We start from the raw sequence: 19918 nt of genomic DNA on the forward strand, positions 1-19918 counted from the left end.
GAAAGAGCAGGGCTGTCCAACATATGGATCAGGGGCAGAACAGAGTAGGGTCACCTGGGCCCCAGGGGGCAGGGACACAGTGACGTATTCTAAGACAGTAACTTTGAAGTTACCAACATGTGGGGAACGGGATGCTGGGGCTCCTCAGGCATTGGGAATAGTGCAGTGCATAAGCCGCCTCTATCTATCCTGCTGCCTGGTAACGGGCGAGGTAAGGGGCCAGGCTTCCAAGCCCCTTGACAGAGGTCTTACGTGCTCATCGCTCCACTGGCACCTCATTACCAGCTTACAGTGGGGCCACTGCACTGGACTACAGATGACTAAGTAGCTCAGGAGGCCTGTGACACCTGGGTCCCTGCCTGATGGCTGGACCCTGACAGCTCCCAGAGGAGTGGATGCCTTGTTGTGGGGAGAGCATCATGTTTGAGTTCCAGGCCCAGGATTGCTACTGACTGCTGTGTGACCTTGAGTAATTTACAAAGCCTCTCTGAGCCTCTTTCAAATGGAAATGATAATGTCTCTCTGGATTTTTGTACAGAGTCAGTGAAACGTGTTTAGATTGCAGACAACTCTGGGAAATGTCAGTTTGCTCCCGAACCCCTTAAGGTTCACTTATTATAATTCTACCTAGCATTAGTCCCTCAGAAGAAAAGGGACAGGGTATTGCCCTCAGAATTTTTTGGCTTCCTTGGGAAAGCAGGCCACTCGGCAGAAGGAAAAATTGTGACCTTGTGCCTCATCGTGCCAGATGACACAGTATGGTGACAAGGGGACAGGACAAGGGGAGGGGGCTGCTAACTCAGAAGCCTCATGGAATAGAGCTGGGGCTGGCCTGGAGGCTGGGAGCTCCGAGAGGGGAAGAGGCGCTAGAGGAGGCAGGAGGCCAAAGACGTCTATGTGGACCAAGTATGGTATGGGTGGGGGCGGTGACAACATGCACAGCTTCAGTCGCTCGGGACACACCTGTCAGGCTGCCTGGGAAGAAGAGGAGGGCACCAGGGATCAGAGTGGTGGGTCAGACCCAGACCTTCTCTTGGGAGCCCACACGGCCCAACTGAGAATGCCTGATGCTACCCTCCATCTGTTCCACCCCTAGCCTGTCCCCACCCACTGGGGGAGAAGGGAAGGGGGGCAGGAAGTACGGAGCCCAGGGTCTGGAGGAGCCGGCAGCGGGGCTGGTGGAGAGATCCGTTGCCAGGCCTAACCAAAAATGGTGCACTCCCCAGCAGCCCCAGAGGGCAGGCTTGGCCCTACCTCAGGGGTTGGCAGTTCGTTCATCCCAGTAGGGCAGACAGAAATCAATCAAATAGTCATGATACAGAAGCTGTAATTAGAGCCCATGAGAAGGAAGCAGGGGTCGGTGTGTGTAGGCCAGAGGAAGCCTATCCACTTGGGGTGGCCAGGCACTTTCTGTCCGAAGGAAAGGCAGCCCCAGCCAGACCCCAGTGGATGAGTAAGGGGCGAGGCTGGGAAATGATGGGAGGGAGCTGAAAATGTCACAGGATGCAGCACACGCCACACACACCGGCAGGAGGCATGCGAGGCTGAAGGCAGGGGAGAGGGACAGGCCCCACAGGGCTGCACTGTGAGGACCACAGGAATGCCTGCGTCCTTGCTCTGAGAGCCAGGGGAAGCCACTGAAGACTAGTTTTGGAGTGGGGCAATCTCCTGATCTCCAACTTGGGCAGTGGCCAGCCAGTGATGTACAGAGAAACGCTCCTTCCCAGGACACAGCTCAGAGCCCAGCAGTGGGCAGCAGAACCAGCCAGCCCCCTCCCAGAGGAGCGTCTCTCCAGGCTTGGGAGGGCCCTTCCCCTCCTACTGCACCCTGGTGGTGCGGTCTGTTGCCCTTGCACCCGGTGTGCCAAGTGGGGTTGGTGGGAGACTCTAACCTCAGTTTGGGGCCTGACAGTGGGGGAGGGAGGTGGAGGGAGGGGTGGATTCGCTCAACAGCAGGAGCAGCAGCAGTGGCCAGATTTGCAGCAAAAGTCCCAGATTCCAGTGTCAGGCCTCACTGCAGCAGGTTTCCCGCCGTGTGCCTTTGTGAACTGGCACAAAGCAGAGAGAGGCGCACAGGGCCCAGTGCGCAGGCCCGCAGCTCCCCGAGCACAGCCTGCTGAAGTTCTGTGACCCTGATGAGGGGAAGGGCTCATTAGGGAAGGTTCTGAAAACCCAGACTGGCAGAGATGAATAGGACCTCGTGTTTGATCCCAGAAGCTGCTTCATTTGCCAGGAGAGCTAAAATACCCAGCAGTGACAGCGTGCTCGCGACGGAGTGGCTGCGTTGGGTGGGTTGACTGAAGTGGGTGGGCTGCCATGTCACTGCGGGCCCAGAGTAGTACCCAGAAGGGCAGGGTTGGCTGCCCCGGCCAGCTCTAGGCTGATGACCTGACCACTTCTTTTTCTTTTTTGACTAGGGTCCTGGTCCTGGACAAAGGGGTAGTAGCTGAATTTGATTCTCCAAGCAACCTCATTGCAGCTAGGGGCATCTTCTACGAGATGGCCAGAGATGCAGGACTTGCCTAAAATATATTCCTGGCATTCCCTCCTGCTCTTTTCTGGAAGGGAAACGACACACCATGTGTTTGCAGAATGGACTGATAGCAAATGGTGGGGGCATGTGTGAGACTCTGCCTCTGTCAGGTGTCCTGTAGAATGATCAGGCTTAAGGCTGCAGCAAGGAAGTGAGGCCCCAGAGGAGAGGGCAGGCCCGAGGTCACAGGGAGTGTGAAACAGCCGGGACTAGCTCCTGGGTCTCCTGATTCCCATCTAATTCTGATCTAGCATTATTTCCACACTGCACTGTTTTTAAACAATCATTTCTTAGGATGGCCTCCCTCCTGCCTCTCATTTTTCAAATTTTCTCAAGTATTTTTTCAGTAAGGCCTTTTCCTCCTGGAACAGAGGATTGCCAGGTCAGGCTGTCCTAGGAACTGAGTCCTGTACTTCCAGTGCTGCCTGAACCCATTGACAATGGGGTACTGATGAAATAAAGCTACGAACCTAGCAGCATACACACCCTGGTGCCACCTTTCTGCCTGTTCTCGAGGCTAGGGGACTGGGGCCTTTGGAGGCGGCCAAGAGGATGGGGGCATCAAGGACTTCATACACATCCATGTGGCTGCAGTTACCTGAAAACCTCCGGCCCAAAAGCTTTTGGCTGGTAATACTGTCTTCACAGCCAACGGGCACTGGATAATTGCCAGCAGTCACCCTGAAAAGGTGAGAAATAAAGGCCCTGAAATCTGACTGAGGCCTCTTGGGAGAGCTGCTGAGAACACCTCCATGTTTATGTCATCCCTCAGCCCTCTGAGCAGATTGCCTGTGGTCCTAGGCGTGCAAAAGAGATGACTGGGGGTGAATTAAATTCACCTTTTTTTGGTAGTAGCGGAGATTGAACCCAGAACCTCACTGGACAGGCAAGTGCCAGACACCAGCCCAACACTGAGCTACGTTATGGCCCTTTTGGTTTTTCATTTTGAGACAAGACCTCACTAGGTTTCCCAAGCTGGCCTCAAACCTTCCATCCTCCTGCCTCTGCCTGTGGAGTAGTTGGATTACAGGCGTGCACCACCATGCCCAGAAAATGGACTTTTTGAGCAAGCCAACAGAGTTCATTTTCTGCAGGTGGGAGCCCACCTGCCACCGGGACGGATATTTGGGATGGACCTTCTCGGCTTTCTGCTCCCCTTGGTCCCCTCTCATTTCCTATACCTTCATTCTTCGTATGATGTGACTGGCTATGGGTGACGGTTGTTTTTCTTTCCCCTGCCTAAATGGCTGCAGTAGATAGGGAGATGGCTCCTTTGATCTGGTTTTTCTGTGTGCACTGGGTCGGCCTGTGCTGCAGGACCATTTGTTAAAGGTTAATCACATTTTTTTTGGCAGGCCGTTTCTACCCGATGTTTATGAGTATATGGAAGGCAACTTCCATCCTTGTGATAAAGCAAGTATGAAAGCACAAATGCCCAAATTATTCTGCCTCTCCTTGATGCTAAGAAAAGGTCTCTGCTATGCTCTCTGATTTATTAGGCCAATTTGGCATGACGTCTGCTCTGTGAGGCACTGGCTGGCCTAAACCAACAGAAAAACAGATTCATTCAGCATCATTCTCAGCTGAAGATCTGAAGGTGTAAGGCTTTATTTCCTCTCCTGTCTTGGGAGTTTGCGTCTGAGCTCATTGAGGCCCTGACAGGTGTTGACAGCCCAAAGGAGAGGCTCAGTTATGTCAAGTAAATAGGATAATCAAAAAATGTGGTTAATAGAGGATGACCTCTATCTAGCTGGCTCAGCTCCTCCAGGGAAATGAAGCCAGCTGCTGTGAACTGGGAGGAAAGACGCCACACAAAGTATCTGACTGCAGGTGCCACTGATGGCATGAGCGCCACAGCCACAGGAGGGAGGAGGCCTCGGTGGGGAGTGAGCCCTTCTATTTCTGCTCCAGAGTGCCAGGTCACTGGGACTGTCCAAGGATTTGAACTCCTGTGATTAGAAGCATAGTGCTGTTTAGGAGGTCAGAAATGAAAGAAAATGGGCTTGGTCAGTTAATCTTTAATTTTAATAATACCTGTTATGTTTGAAGAGTAGCAATGCACAAAGAAAAGAATCCTCTGTGAATGTTTACACAGTGTGAACACATGCTTTAAATACGCAGTGGGAGAGGAGAGGAGAATTCACAGTTAACAAAGCTAAAAAAAAACCCTTGTTATAAATTACACAAAGCATATAAAAATATTTCTCTGAATGCATAGATTAAGACTTTAAACTCACCTATCAGCAAATGTGCAGTCTAATCCCACTGCCAGAGTCGCTGATCACAGAGGATTCTATGGAGAGAGATCAGGGTAGGGCAGAACCACACGGATCTACCTTTTGCCTAGGACACCAAGACACTTGCTCCCTTGGCTTCTGAGCCTGGGAAACGCCTTGGAGAACAACTCTGTAGGCCACCTCCTAGCCAAGGGCCTCCACTGCTTTTGAGGATCTCTAATCTAGGTGGCTGAAAGAGTTTTAACCCTAGTAATTTAGACATGAATTAATACTGAGTCATTATTTGCAGGATAGAACCATAGTTAATTGCCCCAGTAAATTTTAACTTTTCAAAGCAAAGGAAGAAGTTAGTACATCTAGATAATGTGGTTTCTGATTGGTTGAAACACAAGGGCGGTTTCTTCTTTAAAGCACTTGAGAAAGGGGGTAATAAGCAACCTTCACTCTGTTCTGCAAACACTCCACAAGGGTAAGTCGCCAGCAGCAACTGGGGGAGGGAGGCAAGAGTAAGTCACTAAACAGTGACTTCATGAAGTTGGCCTTGAAGAATATTTCAACCTCATTTCAGTACTTAAGCAGCAGCAGGAGGCCATTATCTTAGCACAACATTCTCTTCCATTGACATCTTCTGCATCTTCTTACTCAATTGTAGTGTTCTAATAAAATTAAGTTAACACAGTCAGGAAGTTAAGTTTCTTTGGAAACTATAGGCACTATGGGGAGAAAGCTTCTTAAGACAGCGGGATGCTCTCTGACAGCTGGCTTCAACCCCTGCTCTCCTGTCTGTCTACCTGGGCAGCTCTGATTTCTAAAGCTAAACTGTTTGTTTTAACAAGACAGTAGCTTTTCTTTTCACATTAATGATGCTGAAAAGGAAAAGAATCCTCAAATGCATTCTTGAACAAAATTCTTATGCCATGCTCAAGAGTTTAATCAGGTGTTTTGTTTTTGTTTTTATTTTAAGTCCGGTAGACTCACAAGTGATTTTGTTGAGTGGATTGGTGGTGGCAGTAAGGGGATCCCTAAGATCAAACAATTTGTTTAAAAAAGCAACAGATTTCAGAGTTGTGTAAAAAGTCTAATAATTTCAAAATAACCTTTATCTTTGATACAAAAATAAAGATGCTAACTCCTTTAGTTCAATTTCCCACAATAACCTGTAAAATAGCAACAGATTCAGGCTCAAAAACTGCTTTTCATTTCTAGTGGAAAATGAGAGTGTAGAACATGGACCGGCAACGCTTGTGCTCTTCTCAAACAGTGCAATTAATACAGTGATGACAGGAATCGCCTCAAGAGTACAAATGCAGTGGCTCTTTTAGAAAGCATCAGAGAGCCCTCTAGTGACCGTGAAGGGGAGGTAATGCAGAGATGAGGGTCAGTGGAGACAGAAGCAGTTGTGAGTGTTTGCAAAGGAAGAGTGGGGGAGGGGAAGCTCTTTTGGTTAACAGCCTATTTACAATTAGGTAACTGTATACTTATATACTTTTCACCTGAGTAACATTTATAAATATGTTCTATGAAACCTCACAGCCACAAGTCACACCAAAATCCCTTTGTCCAGTACCTGTGCTTTCCCCAATCTTCCTCTCTAGTCAGTTCGCAATTTCAGGAGAGTCATGAGCATGCAACACCAAGAAAAGCGCGCCCCGGCCCTTCAGGTGCACTGTCAACAGGAGTAGCCGGAAATAGGTTCTGCGCTCTCTCAGCTTCTGCTTAGACAACTCTCTTACATTCTGCACATAAAACACCCTGGATATAGAACCTCCGGCTTCTGCCTCTCCAGACCACTTCTCAACTGTTCAGAGCTTCAAGCAATAGGTTTATTGTGCACCAAGAGGCTTGGAAGAGTGGCACCGCTGCTGGGGGACAGGGGCTTCCTGCCTTGGCAGAACGACGATGTTAGTGTACACTATGCAGTGGCACCAGCGGCCCTCGTGGGCATCCGAGGCTTTTGGATCAATGGCTTGTCCTTGGCCCAGAGGTGACATACACTGTCACAATACTCAGCAATAAAAGTCCCTGCTGCATTAGTATGTCAGTTTTGAAGCTCTCCTGTTGTAGCAAGGCCTTTCAGTCAGTGTGGACGCAGCATTTCTGAAGAGAAAATTGTTTTCACTTATCATCAGAACGAGTTCCAGCTCCTGGAAATCTTGGAGTCTAGCAACATCTTTGTCCTAAAACAAAACAGGTTAACAGATTAAGAGGAGCCACTGTATGTCTGGTGGGCTGTACTGATACCAGTATCTTGGTTCACTTCAAAATCTGGAAGGAAAATAAAATCCATGGCAGATAAGTCCTGCGATTGAGTTCCCAGGGCATAAGTTGGATCGGAATGGTGAAAGCCACCAAGAGCCACTACTACAGGATGGATACATACCCAGGCAATGCATGGGTCAGTTTTCCTCAGGCTCCAAGAAAACTCAAGAACCCAGACCTGGTGGGAGGACCACACATGTATCCATGCGGGTTTGCCCTCTAATTTAACGTGGGTCTTATCTTGTAAAACACAAAGCACATCTAATGATGCCCTAAGGTGATACTTCCAGGTCACTACAGAAACAACTGGAAATAGGTATATGTGAATGGCAACTCCAAACATTCTCTCTAGTATCTTAAAACTTGAAAATGCCAGTGCCTCTATAGATATGATACAGTGAAAGAAAGCTTACTGATAAAACTAGTCTTTGCGTCTTTTGGATTCTCTTTTCATTTCTTTAACTATGACTCACATAATCAAAGAGGAAGTTGGGTACTTTCCAAATGCAAAAAGCAACCACTCGTGCTTGGCAGACTTTTCTTACCTTTCTTAACAGCGTATTGGGTAACTTTCTGATCTTCTCCACCTGATCCGGATTAACACCCAGCTCACAGCAACTCACTCTGAGCAGCTCTTGGTATGTGAGCTCTTGTCGGTCCAGTTCAATTTCAATGAAATCATTTTCTCTAAGAGATGGGTTCTGAATCCTTACCTTAAGAACCAGCTCTACAAAAAGAGGGGGAAATGGTAATGAATAGGCTGTCATGGCATAGATCAGTAACTTAAAATCTTTTCAAAATGGTTATGCTTTGTCATGCCCTATATCAAAGGTCTGTGCTACTCAAGGGGAAAATCACAACTAGTCATCAGGTTTTGCTCGGACCTAATCCTGGCTGGTTGGGACAATTTCCTGCATGATATTCCCTATCTCTAGGATTGTGTTTCACCACATAAAAAGGGGCAGGAACAAGCAACCCAACTGTATAGAAGGATCATTTACTTCCACCATTGGAACTAAAGAGGTAAAGACTTCAGATGGATTTGAGTACCAAAATACACATGAGGAGGGCTGGAGGTGTAGCTCAGTGGTGGAGCGCTTGCCTCATATGTGTGAGGCACTGGATTGGATCCTCAGCACCACATAAAAATAAATAATAAAGGTATTGTATCCATCTACAACTAAAACTACTTTTTAAAAAATACACGAGCAGGGGAAGAGAAAAGGCAAGGGCAAGACATGATACATGAGATACTCTCAAAGATTTAACAAGGCCAGGTACAGTGGTGCACGCCTGTAATCCCACGACTAGGGAGGCTGAGGCAGGAGGATCATCAGTTCCAAGTCAGTCTCAGCAACTTAGTGAGACCCTATCTCAAAATAAAGTAAAAAGGGTTGGGGTTTACAAGCTTAGTGGAAGAGTGCCCCTGGGCTCAATGCCCAGTTCCAAAAACAAAACAAAATAACAACCACCCAAACCCTATCTCAATTAAAAAAAAAATTAAAAAGAGTTGGGGATGTGACTCAGGGTTAAGAGTGCCCCTGGGCTCAATCTCTAGTACCATAAAAAAAAAAAAAAAAAAAAATTTATAAACCTAAAAATTATGCACTTAAAGGTATTCATGAAATCTGAAACTCCCTGCATAAAAATCAGAAAGCAAAAAGTTAGTCACTAAATGAATTTAACTAAAAAATGGTACACCTCAATAAGGGAGGGGTCATGGCTTTAGGGGAAAATACTGTTATTCATGGGTCAGCAATCAAAGCAGTCTGACTGTATTCTGAGCCTGGCTGCCAAAATGGCTCCAGCCGAGCACTTATGTACATTTGGCAGGTCTGCTTTGCTCCTTATATATGGATCCCTGGCAGCACCCCTGGGCAACTGTTATCAGCACCTATTGTACCAGGTCCTCAAAATTAGGAAGTAGGAGAGTTTCTTATAGGGGAAAAGTAAAGGTAAGATTAGTTTCTGCCCTGTGGTGTTTAGCTAGGATTGGAGCTATCAAGATGAGCTGGAGTTTCTAATGTTCTTAAAAAGATATAAATAGACATAGAAACACAGATAAACATGCATATATAAATGCATGTGTTTCTTTGCTTTTTTCTTTCTTTCCTAGCATCTAAATTCTATTCTCTACCAAAAAGAACCAGGTTTCCTTGGAGAAAGGGCTGACTCCGGGGTTAGGACAGGGAAAGTCACACTATAAGCCGGAACATCTCGCTGTACTAGAAAGTAAGGAAGTGTTCCAAGAATGATGGTGACATATCTGAGGGGCATGATAAGTAGTAGCTCGAAGGGGCTCCCATTGGTCAAATCAGGAAAAATTTGAATCTCAAAATAATGACAGTAATAAATTATAACTGATTGAACATAATAAGAATCCATGAGTCCATATTGATAAAAATGGGGGAGAAGAGAAAGTCCTTCTTTATAGAATACCAACAAATAATGATAAAAATCATATTCTGTAAAATAATTGGCGTGGGCCCTGCAAAGTTATCGATTTCAAAAGCCAGGTGCAGTGGCACATGCTTAAAATCCCAGCGACTTAGCAGGCTGAGGCAGGAGGATCCCAGGTTTGAGGCCAGCCTGGACAGCTTAGTGAAACCATGTCTCAAAATAAAAGGGGCTGAGGATGTAGTTCAGTGCACCACTGGGTTCCATCCACAGTACAGCAAAAAGAAAACAAACAAGCAAACAAAAAGACACAAAAGGGCACTATAAGTAAACGTGGTCCTGGGCAGGGGGAGGGGGCAAGAATGGGGGAGAGAAGATAGCTACAAAGGGCATTATCAAGACAACTGACAAAACTTAAAATATGAACTACCAATTACAGAACAATGTTATATCAAGGTTACACTTCCCAAATTTGATAATTGTATTGAAGTTATATAAAAGAATATCCTTGTTCCTAGGAAAGATACAATGAGAACAATACTTAAGTATTTCAGGGTAAAAGGGCAGAAGGTAAATAATTTGTGAGTCTGAGTAAAGCGAATTTCTCATGTAGGTCTTGTAACTATTCTCTAAGTTTATAATTATATCCCAAATATATAAACAAATAAATCTCCCTTCTCCCCAACTCCCCTGTTTCAGAGGCTGTTTGTTGATAAGCGCTTACCTTGCATATTAAACGGAAATGTTCCAGTGAAAAAAAATGGCTGGAATGCTGGCGCCGGTCCTGTATACGTCCCATTTTGAGGCTCCAGGGTCACTGGTGGCTTGGATGGGACAGAAGAGAAAAGGGAGCGGCTCTGACTCACTGGCGGCTGACGAACAGGACCTGGTTTTGTGCTTTCTGGTGTTCTGAGTATGGCAGAGGGGGCAGTCACATCACCGTTCTGAACCAGTGCCAAAGAGGTGTGGTCTCGGGGAAAGGCCCCTAGCAGGGTAGATTCCCCAGGGGGCAGCAATGGAGGTGAGCGATCTGCAGGGGGTGATGCTGGGGGTGTGGAGGAGCCCCCATTCTGCAGCGGGGCTGAATCCTCTGCTGTGGGGGTATAGATAAAAGGGAAGGCTGGGTTGGCCAAATAGTTGGGAACAAAGGGCAGTTCTGACTCCTTCTTCAGCTGGGGGAGGTTGTCGTCATCATTATCATCTTCTTCAACTTAAAAAGAAGAAAACACAGAACATTTATGCAGTCCTTCAAAAATTATCAAGAAGCCAGGTGCAGTGGTGCACACTTCTAAACCCAGCAACTAGGGAGGCTGAGGCAGAAGGATCATTAAGTTTGAGGCCAGCCTCAGCAACTTAGTGAGACTCTGCCTCAAAATAAAAATTAAAAAACACTGGGGATGTGGCTCAGTGATAGAGTGCCCTGCATTCAGTGATCCCTAGTACTAAGAAAAATTTAAAAATAAAAAGAAATCTAAGAAAAAAATGTCTTTGAGAAGCATTAGTATCCTCTAATATGTGACAAATATTTTGTTCAGTGATTATTACTACCTGTTTAGCTCAGAAAAAGACTATTAGGTTTATGATTACCTATGATTACTATTTTTATCAATGACTTAAATTTTACCAAAAAAAAGAAAGAAAGAAAAAAACCTTGTAATGCTAACCTCCCCAGAAACACAGAATTACTATCTTGGCACAGTAATTAGCTTTGAGACATAAGCCAGTTATTTGGCATTAAGAATTGTGACAAACATTTTAGCTTAATGGTAGAGTGCTTGCCTTGCACATGTGAGGCATTGGGTTTGATCCTCAGCACCACATATAAACAAAATAAAGGTATTGTGTCCATCTACAACTAGAAAAAGTATTAAAAAAAAAAAAAGGATGTGACAAATAGCCAGGCACAGTGGCACATGCCTGTAATCCCAGTAGCTCCAGAGGCTGAGGCAGGAAGGCCAGCCTCAGCAACTTTGTGAGGGCCAAAACAACTTAGCAAAATCCTGACTCTAAATAAAATATAGAAAAGGTCGGGGATGTGGCTCAGTGGTTGAGTTGCTCTTGGGTTCAATCCCCAGTACCAAAAAAATAAATAAATAAATAAATAAAGTGACAAATAATAACCACAAATCTTAAATTAGTTGGACAAAATCAAAATGTTCCCCCAAACACAGACTCACCTCCCATGATCTTCCTGATTTCTCTCCTTGAGGTTAATTGCACTGGCATCTCCCCTTTTGTGGTAAGAATCTCTTTGTCAGCACCTGATTGTAACAGGTAGGAGACCACCTGACCATGGTTGCGTTTACATGCCCAGTGTAAACAGGTCCTGTCCCAAACGGAAGGAGGAAACAAAAAAGAATCATTTAAAAGAGGAAAGATGATTTGGTATTTCAACTTTTCAAACAATTAGTAAATAAATATAATATGCATAAGTCTGTTCAGCTAGAGCCCAAATACTAGGCTACTACTTGCAAAGCTGAGGCAGGAGGATCAAGTTCAAGGCCAGCCCAGGAAAGTGAGCAAGACTCAGTCTCAAAAAAAGGGGGTGGGGGACAGCTGGGGGTATATCTCAGTGGTAGAGCACTCCTGCCTTCAATCTGCAGTACCAGAAGGAAAAAAAAAAAAGAGGGCTAGAGATGCAGCCCAGAGGAGAGTGCTTGCTTAGCGTGCACAAGACCCTGTGTTCATCCCCAGCACTACAGAAAAAAAAAAAAAAAAATCAGGCTGATAACCTCAACTCTCCTTTCAGAAAGTAGATGATCAAAATATCCAATATACTAAAGTGCATTTTAAAATTATAAAGTTGAGGTTGTGGGTAGAGCTCGGTGGTAGAATGGTTACCTAGCATCTATGGAACCCTGGGTTTGATCCCCAGCGCTCAAAGAAAAAAAATCATTTCTGGCCCCTGGGAAAAATGAATTTATCACAGAGCTTTCATTTCAATGGTTTCCAGAAGGCAGGCTGGTTGGCTGGCCAGCTGGCTAATTCCAGTGATACTTCGGGGTGATTCTCTATCATTATTGTTATAATCATATGATCCTCTTAGTGTCTTTAAAACGTTTTTCTATATTGCTTCATTCCTTTTCAGGGACTCTGGAAATTCACTTCATATGCATCAAATGTCACCTGAAGGTTAAATATTATCAGGCTCATAACCAACTCCTACCTGCAGCTTGCTCTGTCACTTCCATTATTACTACAGTACACAGTCCTGTCTCAATCTCAGTTGCTCACTCCTTTCTCCTCTTCACTTTTCTTTCCTTCATACACTCAGAAAGGATTTCCAAATTTTCATTTTTTAAAAAATGGCCTGGCATGGCATATGCCTGTAATCCCAGCATGTCATAAAGCTGAGGCAGGAGGATCGCCAAGTTCAAAGCCAGCCTCAGCAACTTATCGAGACTCTTAAGTAATTAATAAGATCCAGTATCGAAATAAAAAATAAAAAGGGCTGAGGGTGTGGTTCAGTGGTTAAGCACCTCTGGATTCAATTCCTAGTATCAAAAAAAAAAAAAAGTTGGCTTCTCCAATTCTCTCCAGAAAGTTACAAACATATCCTCATGTGCTTAAAAAGGCACTGCACACAAACTTTAACTCCCAAGGCATTTAAAATGTGTACATCAATGACCAAAATTTTTCAAAAACAGATTCTTCTAACATAACAGTCATTTAAGTAAAAGTATTTAATATTGTGCACATAGGAGGTGATTCTACATACTCTAATAAAGGGCTATTATTTTAAAACTGTACCATAATGTAATTAGCACATCGGCAAAAACTCCATTTTAACAGAAGTTTAAAGAATTTGGAGTTAGTAAATTCATCCCCAAGTGCCAAAGCTGAATGCATTCTACAGAAGGAAAATATTTTTTATCTTCTGTTTTGAAATGGCCTCATTTGCCAAATGCATAATGAACTAAGATAAATATCTTCAGAGCTTATAGCCAAACACAGATAAGATGAAGAACAGAACATATGTTCAACAGTGAGGATTAGGTCACTATCCTGGGACGCACAATTATCTGGAAAGTTTATTTGGTTCCAGGAAAAAGCTGATTTGCCCTGGCGTACCTTAACAGCTTATAGAAAGCTAGTTTCTCTGGCTGGGTGGGAGCAACTCAACTGATGTTTTTTGAGTGGCATTCTATACTATTAATTAGAATTAGATGATCCCATCACACCTTCAAAGTCAGCTGCATCAACTTAGCAACATCTTAAGCAACTTGGTGAGACCCTGTCTTAAAATAAAAAAGGGTTGGGGGTGTAGCTTAGTAGTAAAGCACCCCTGGGTTTATGTCCCAGTACAAAATATATATATATATATATTATCCAGGTGCCTTTATGGTGTTCTCTATGACAAAATGACTGCACATTTGGGGGAAACAGAGACTTTTTTTTTTTTTTTGCTGTGCTAGGGACTGAACTCAGAGCCTAGCACATGCTAGGCAAGCCCTCTACCACTGAACTACATCTCCAGTGAACAGTCTTGATCTAGACTTCTAACTTATAAGTAAACTCCATGAAGATAATGAAGTATCTGGTCGGCACATACAGGACTTAATTCTTATTAAGTAAACAAGGATAAGGTAGACACTGCTTAGAAGAGGCAAACTGCAGATTTGAGGCAAACTGCAGCCCTAGTTTGTTTGTGTGTAGACGTCTGTGTCACAAGGCTTGAAAAGTGAATAATTATAAGAGAGCACTCAAAAATGAATAGGGCATGATTAGAAAAATGTACTCCCTTCTGGAAATAAAGTGCTTGCTTGCTAATAGTAAATCACTTGTTCATGCAAGCTGGAGTGTGAAGGAGGTAATTTACTTAGAGTGGGTCTGAGAGACTTGAAGAAACCAACTAGACAGAACATCACCATATAAAGTGGGGTTAAGTCAACACAATATGTCCCCCAGAGCCCTGGACCCTTAGTGATCATCATTTATGAGTCCAGAGCTGTGTGGCTCTGGGCAGGCATAACCCACAGTCATTGCAGCCAGTTAATATTTTCAACCTCTTCATGAACCTTTGTACTTGTCCCTTAAAGCCTAAGAGTATGCATGACACTTGAGTTACAATTGATGTGGGAACTCTATCTTTGAACTTCAACTCTTTAAACTTTACATTTGTAGTCAAAATATCCTATTAGTGCTGGGAAGTATTTCAGACTAGTGGCACTGGGCATCATTCATCACTGCTGAAATTGTGGTTACAGAGCAACCAAGAATTCAAGCGATCACAATTCTGCTTTTCCCAGAATAAGTCTGGTTCTTTTGTTTTTTCGTGTACTGGTGATCATACCCAAGGGTGCTTTATCACTGAGCTATAGCCCTGACACTTTCTATTTTTTGAAACAGGTTCTGGCTAAATTGCTGAGGGTGGCCTCAAACTTGCAATCCTCCTGCCTCAGCCTCCAGAGTTTTCTGGGATTTCCAGGCATGGCTAGGAGTAAGTCTTTTGAGGGCAATTTTATATGCTATTACCCACCATCTTGCTTCATAATAAAATAGTAGCAATAGTCAACACAGATAAAATGCTTTACATGCTGGACATTGTTCTAAAAACTCTACGTGTTAACTCATTTATTCAAAATAGTCCATGAGGAGCTGGGTACATGGCACATGCCTATAGTCTCAGCTACTTGCGAAGCTGAGGTGGGAGGATCACTTGAGGAGTTTGAGACCAGCGTGGACAAAACAGCAAGACCCTGTCTAAAAAAAAAAAAAAAAAAAGAAAAAGAAAAAAGGAGGAGGAGGAAAGAAAAAGTCGGGCCAGCGTTGCACACCTATTATCCTCCCAGCAACTCAGGAGGCAAAGGAAGGAGGATTGCAATTTCAAAGTCAGGCTTTCAGCAACTTAGCAAAATCCTCAACAACCTAGTGAGACCCTATCTCAAAATAAAAAATAAAAAGGAATGGGGATGTGGCTCATAGATAAAGCGCCCCTGAGTTCAATTCTCAGTACCAAATAAATAAAATAATAAAATAATAACTTTTAAAAATGTTTAAATCCCACAAGGTGCCAGGTGCAGTGGCTCATGCCTGTAATCCCAGTGACTCAGAAGCTGAAGCAGGTGTATCACATTTTCAGAGTCAGCCTCAGCAACTTAGTTTGGTCCTAAGCAACTTAGTGAAATCCTGTCTCTAAATAAAAAGTAAAAATAACAAAGAGCTGGGGATGTAGCTCAGTAGTTAAGTGCCCTTGAGTACAATGCCTGGTATACAAAAAAAAGAAAAAAATCCACGAGGTAAGTACCATTATCAACATTCCCCCAATTTTACAGATGAGAAAATCAGGAAGTCAGCAAATAAATAAGCAAAGCATGAAGTATGCCAGGAGGTGATCAAATGTTATAGGAGCAATAAAGCAGGGTAAGGGATTAGGGAATGACAGGTTAGGCAGGAGCTTTGTGCAATTTTAAGTTGAGGGACAAAAAGAGGTCTCACCATGAAGGTAACATCTAAGCTAAGATTTGAACAACAAAGAGCAAACCATGTGGTATCTACAGGTGAAGAATTTTAGGAAAAGGAAAAAAAATGCAGTTTTGTTTTGTTTTGTTTTGTTCTTTTTGGTACCTGAGTCTGAACCCAGGGGCACTTAACCACTGGGCCATATATTCCTAGCCCTTTTAATTTTTTATTTTGAGATGGGGTCTCAAGTTGCTTAGCACTTCACTATATTGCTGAGGCTGCCCTAGAACTTTCAGTCCTCCTGCTCCAGCCTCCCAGGTCACTGGTATTACAGGCATGTGCCACACGATGCCCAAAATGCAAAGGTATTGATTCAGGACTGTGCCCAGTATTCTAGGAAAAGCAAGAAGGCAAGGGGAAGAGGAAAAAATGTGAGCAAGGAGACACATCTCAAGAGATGAGGTAAGGATGGGGACAGGGAATAAAAATTTGGCTTCTACTCAGAGTAAGATGGGAGCAACTGCGAAGTTCTGAGCAGAGTGAAATGAATGATCCAACTTGTTTTAAATAAAGATCTCTCTGGTCCCTGTGTTGAGAAGACTGTAGAAATAAGCAAGGAGCCTAATTAGAGAGCTACTGCTATATATAATTCAGTGAGATGAATGATGATGGCTTTTTTGTTTTATTTACTTATTTATTTTTATTTTTTTTTATGTGGTGCTGAGGATTGAACCCAGGGTCTCACACATGCCAGGCAAGCGCCCTACCACTGAGCCACAACCCCACCCCAAGGATGGTGGCTTTAAACAGAGGAGAGAGAAGTGGTCAGCTTCTGACTATGTCTGAAGGTGAATCTGGCAGAATTGGCTGACTGACTACGTGTGGGACATGAGGGAAAGACAGGAGGCATGGAGGGCATCAAGCATTCTGACCGGGGCACCTGAGAGGCTGAGATGAAGAAGCAGAGACAGTATGAGGCAGTAGGGGGGATGGGAAAGTAGGAACGCAATCTCGGCCATGTTGAGTTTGTCTATGAGAAGGTCATTTCAGGTTCATCTCACATTTCCTGAACACCAACCATGCAGGCATCATGCTAAGGAGGGTAAGGTCTGGCGTTAGATGCCAGGTTCATTTTCCAGTTCTACCAGAAACTCATTTTCTGCACCTCCCTCCTCAGGAGACATTTTGATCAGTAAGGCAGCATTACTAAATTCTAAATTTAGTAATTTAGGGGCATTTTGAAAATTGGGAAATTATTTAGTATTTCTGGGCCTCAGTTTCTTCATCTGTAAAATGGAGAAAATAACAATAACTATGTCTCCAAGTAGTTGTGAAGAAGAGGATATAGGTAAAGTGCTCAGAACCACATCTGTGCTACAGAATAAATTCAATGTTATTTATATTATGCTTCTCTCACAACACTCTCCTGAAATAATTGGAAAATGAAGTGACTTAGACAAGGTCGCATAGCTAGGTAGGAATGAAAAAGAACCAGCAGGGAGCCCCAAATTCATCTATTTCAATAGACATAACCACTCTGGTGCAGGCTATTGATGGTGGGTGAGGTTTTGGAAAGCGGGGCAGAATGGGTATGGGGACTCTACTTTTCATTCAATGTTGCTGTGAATCTAAAACTGCTTTTAAAAAATAAAATCTATTCAAAAAGAAAAAAAAAAAAAAAATAACCTGCAGGGAAGACCAGGCTCATTCTTCCACATATACTTCTTCCCAGTGCCATAAATGTACAGCTTTGAACCACAGAGCAATGCTCAGAAAAGCTACACAAACTACAAGTTTCTTTGCAAACACTTTTAAACAAAACAAAACAAGAAGGAGGTATCCACTGTTAACTGGCATTCTGGATAGCTATCCAAGCTGTTTTCTTTCAGAAAAGAAGGTACAGATTTGTCAGAAGTGAGGAAACTATGGGGTGCAGTCCTATAATCTCAGGAAGCTAAGGCAGGAGGATAGGCAAGTTCCAGGCCAGCCTGGGCAACTTAGGGATACCTGTCTCAATGATTTAAAAAAAAAAGACTGGAGATGTTGCTTAGTGGTAAAGTCCCCCTGGGTTAAATCCTGAGTACCCCCCCACCCAAACAAAACAAAACAAAACAAAAAGGAAGTGAGGAAACCTCAATTGTGGCCCTATCATATTAACAGTTGTGTGACTTGGAGCAAATTATTCTCTGGGGTTGAAACGGTTTCCATTGATTCCACTCTATCTAATAAAAATAAACATCTGCAAACTCCCTTTAAGTAAGTTAAATAGTCTGATCAAACATTACATGAATCAAATAAATATTTAAATTGTAAAAGCAAAGAGGGCAGAACAATACCACATTCAGTAACTTAAAATAAAGATTTGGCTACGAGCACATCTTCAAATGAGACTCCTTTAGCTGGAAAGAACCCAATCTACTGACATAAATCTAAAGCCTCGGATGAAATTCTCTATAGCCAATTGTAAAAGAAAATAAAGCAAAACACTCTCTAGGATAAACAAACGAGTCTTCCCTCAACGGGCAGCTGCTACAGCTGCCCATCACTGTTGCAGTGAGACAACAGAGGCAGAATAGTGATGCAAGCAGTGGGTTTTTGTCTGTTTTTGTCCTGGACAAAAGAAATCGTGTTAGTTGTTTATGCTTTTAGCTCAGCACGAGATGTTCTTCAGAGGCACCTCAGGCAAAATAATTCAATTTGGGGGAGTTCCAGCGCCGAATCGCTGAGAATCAGAGCCTCCAGCAACATTCTGGCCAAATTAGCCAGGGAGCGTCAGGGCTCTACGGGTGGACCACGTAGGCCGGGATTTGAGCACGTCGCACTCCTGACTGCACGAAGTAGGGGGACAAAGCTGGCCTCCAGAGGGCACAACCTAGGAGGCCCGAGGCACCAGGCCTCACTTTAACCCGGGGTAGGGGGCAGCTCCGGGCCCAGGTCGCCCCACGCCGGAGGCCCGCTGCCCTGACCTTAGGCCTCCCCCGCTACCCACTTACCAGCCGTTGACCTCATTTTGGGAGTTCACATCCACCCCGCTCTCCACCAGTTTCTGCACCTCCCGAATGTCCCCCAGGGCCGCGGCCTCCCGCAGCCTCTCCTGCTGCTCCTTCTGCTCCAGGAGGGCGCTCATCTTCCACTCGGCCGCAGGCCCCCGGCCGCCCCGCCCCGGGCCTCTCAGCGCCGCCGCCGCCTCCGCGGCCCACTCCCGGCCATGGGGAGGGAGCGCTGGGCTCGGCCGCCCGGCTCGCGCCGCCGCCCGCGCCCCGCCCGGGCCCGTGCTCCCTCCCGCCCGCCGCCCGCGGCTGCCCAGGTGCTCCCGGCCGGCAGGCCCAGGCCGCCTCCCCCGCCGCGCCTCCGGAGGCCGGCTCCGGGGGATCCTATTCAGTGTGACAACCCTGACCCAGATATTTTTCGTTCCGACCCGCGGCCCCGCCGCCCCGGCCGGCTGTTTATGTAACTGCTGCACAATATTATCTGTGGTGATTCACTGGCTATTTTTAGACCTCCCTACCCCGCAGCTCCGAGGGAGGAGGACAGACACATGAAAGGAGAAAAAAGCATATTTCAGAGCCAGAAAAGCCTTATCCTCTGCTGCAAGCTGTTTACCAGGCATCAGAAATAATGGGTGGGTTGTTTTTCTTTTCCAGTTTGGTTAGCTCTTTTTCCTTATCTGAGCCAACTCTTGCCCAGCAGGATGGGGAAATGGGCTGAAAATGATCCCACTAGAATATGGCCATTATTGCAGAGATAGATTACACTGTTCTTTCTTATTTTTGACAGTGCTTGGGACCATGCAGTTAGAATACTTATTTCAATGTTGTTGTTGTTTTAAGTCTTATTTTAGACTTAAAATTAGGAATTTCTCCTAACTTGACTTTCGGGGGAAAAATAGTAACATTGTACTTACCGTTTATAAGCTGTAATTTTTTATTGCTTATTAGTCATAAACAATTACTCTTCATGAAGACCATTAAGGAAAAAAGAAAGGAGAAACAAAAAAAAAAAAACCAAGAGGTTTTTGAGTCATCCTGGTCCAGGGATCACAGGTGCTGGGAGTAGGCCATGGTGTGTTTACAAATAGCAGTTTGCTGGA

At 44.7% G+C, this 19918-nt stretch overlaps 2 protein-coding genes across 2 annotated transcripts in view; one reads left to right on the forward strand and one right to left on the reverse strand.

Moving 5' to 3' along the window:
- Window positions 1-4770, forward strand: part of ABCC3 (ATP binding cassette subfamily C member 3) — a 46427-nt gene extending 41657 nt beyond the window's left edge. The window contains exon 31 of the mRNA XM_079133514.1: window positions 2418-4770. Coding sequence (XP_078989640.1) covers window positions 2418-2526 — 109 coding nt within the window. The 3' untranslated portion in view covers window positions 2527-4770. The remainder of the gene's footprint in view (window positions 1-2417) is intronic.
- ANKRD40 (ankyrin repeat domain 40) lies at window positions 4541-19130 on the reverse strand. The gene is made up of 5 exons (XM_079133528.1): window positions 18822-19130; window positions 11604-11752; window positions 10151-10636; window positions 7575-7756; window positions 4541-6947 (listed from the first exon to the last, which is right to left on the reverse strand). Exons 1-5 carry the CDS (start codon window positions 18953-18955, stop codon window positions 6801-6803), a joined length of 1098 nt encoding a protein of 365 aa, XP_078989654.1. The 5' UTR covers window positions 18956-19130; the 3' UTR covers window positions 4541-6800.
- Window positions 19131-19918: the final 788 nt, after the last annotated feature.

The sequence above is a fragment of the Sciurus vulgaris genome (genome assembly GCF_902686455.1).
Source record: "Sciurus vulgaris genome assembly, chromosome: 3".
NCBI lineage: Eukaryota > Metazoa > Chordata > Mammalia > Rodentia > Sciuridae > Sciurus > Sciurus vulgaris.

Coding starts and splice junctions, on each gene's coding strand:
- ANKRD40 (XM_079133528.1), bottom strand. CDS start 18,955: ATGAGCGCCCTCCTGGAGCAGAAGGAGCAGCAGGAGAGGCTGCGGGAG. Junction 11,753..18,821: donor CAAAATGAGGTCAACGGCTG/GTAAGTGGGTAG, acceptor CGTTTGGGACAG/GACCTGTTTACACTGGGCAT. Junction 6,948..7,574: donor CCAATACGCTGTTAAGAAAG/GTAAGAAAAGTC, acceptor GTTTTGTTTTAG/GACAAAGATGTTGCTAGACT.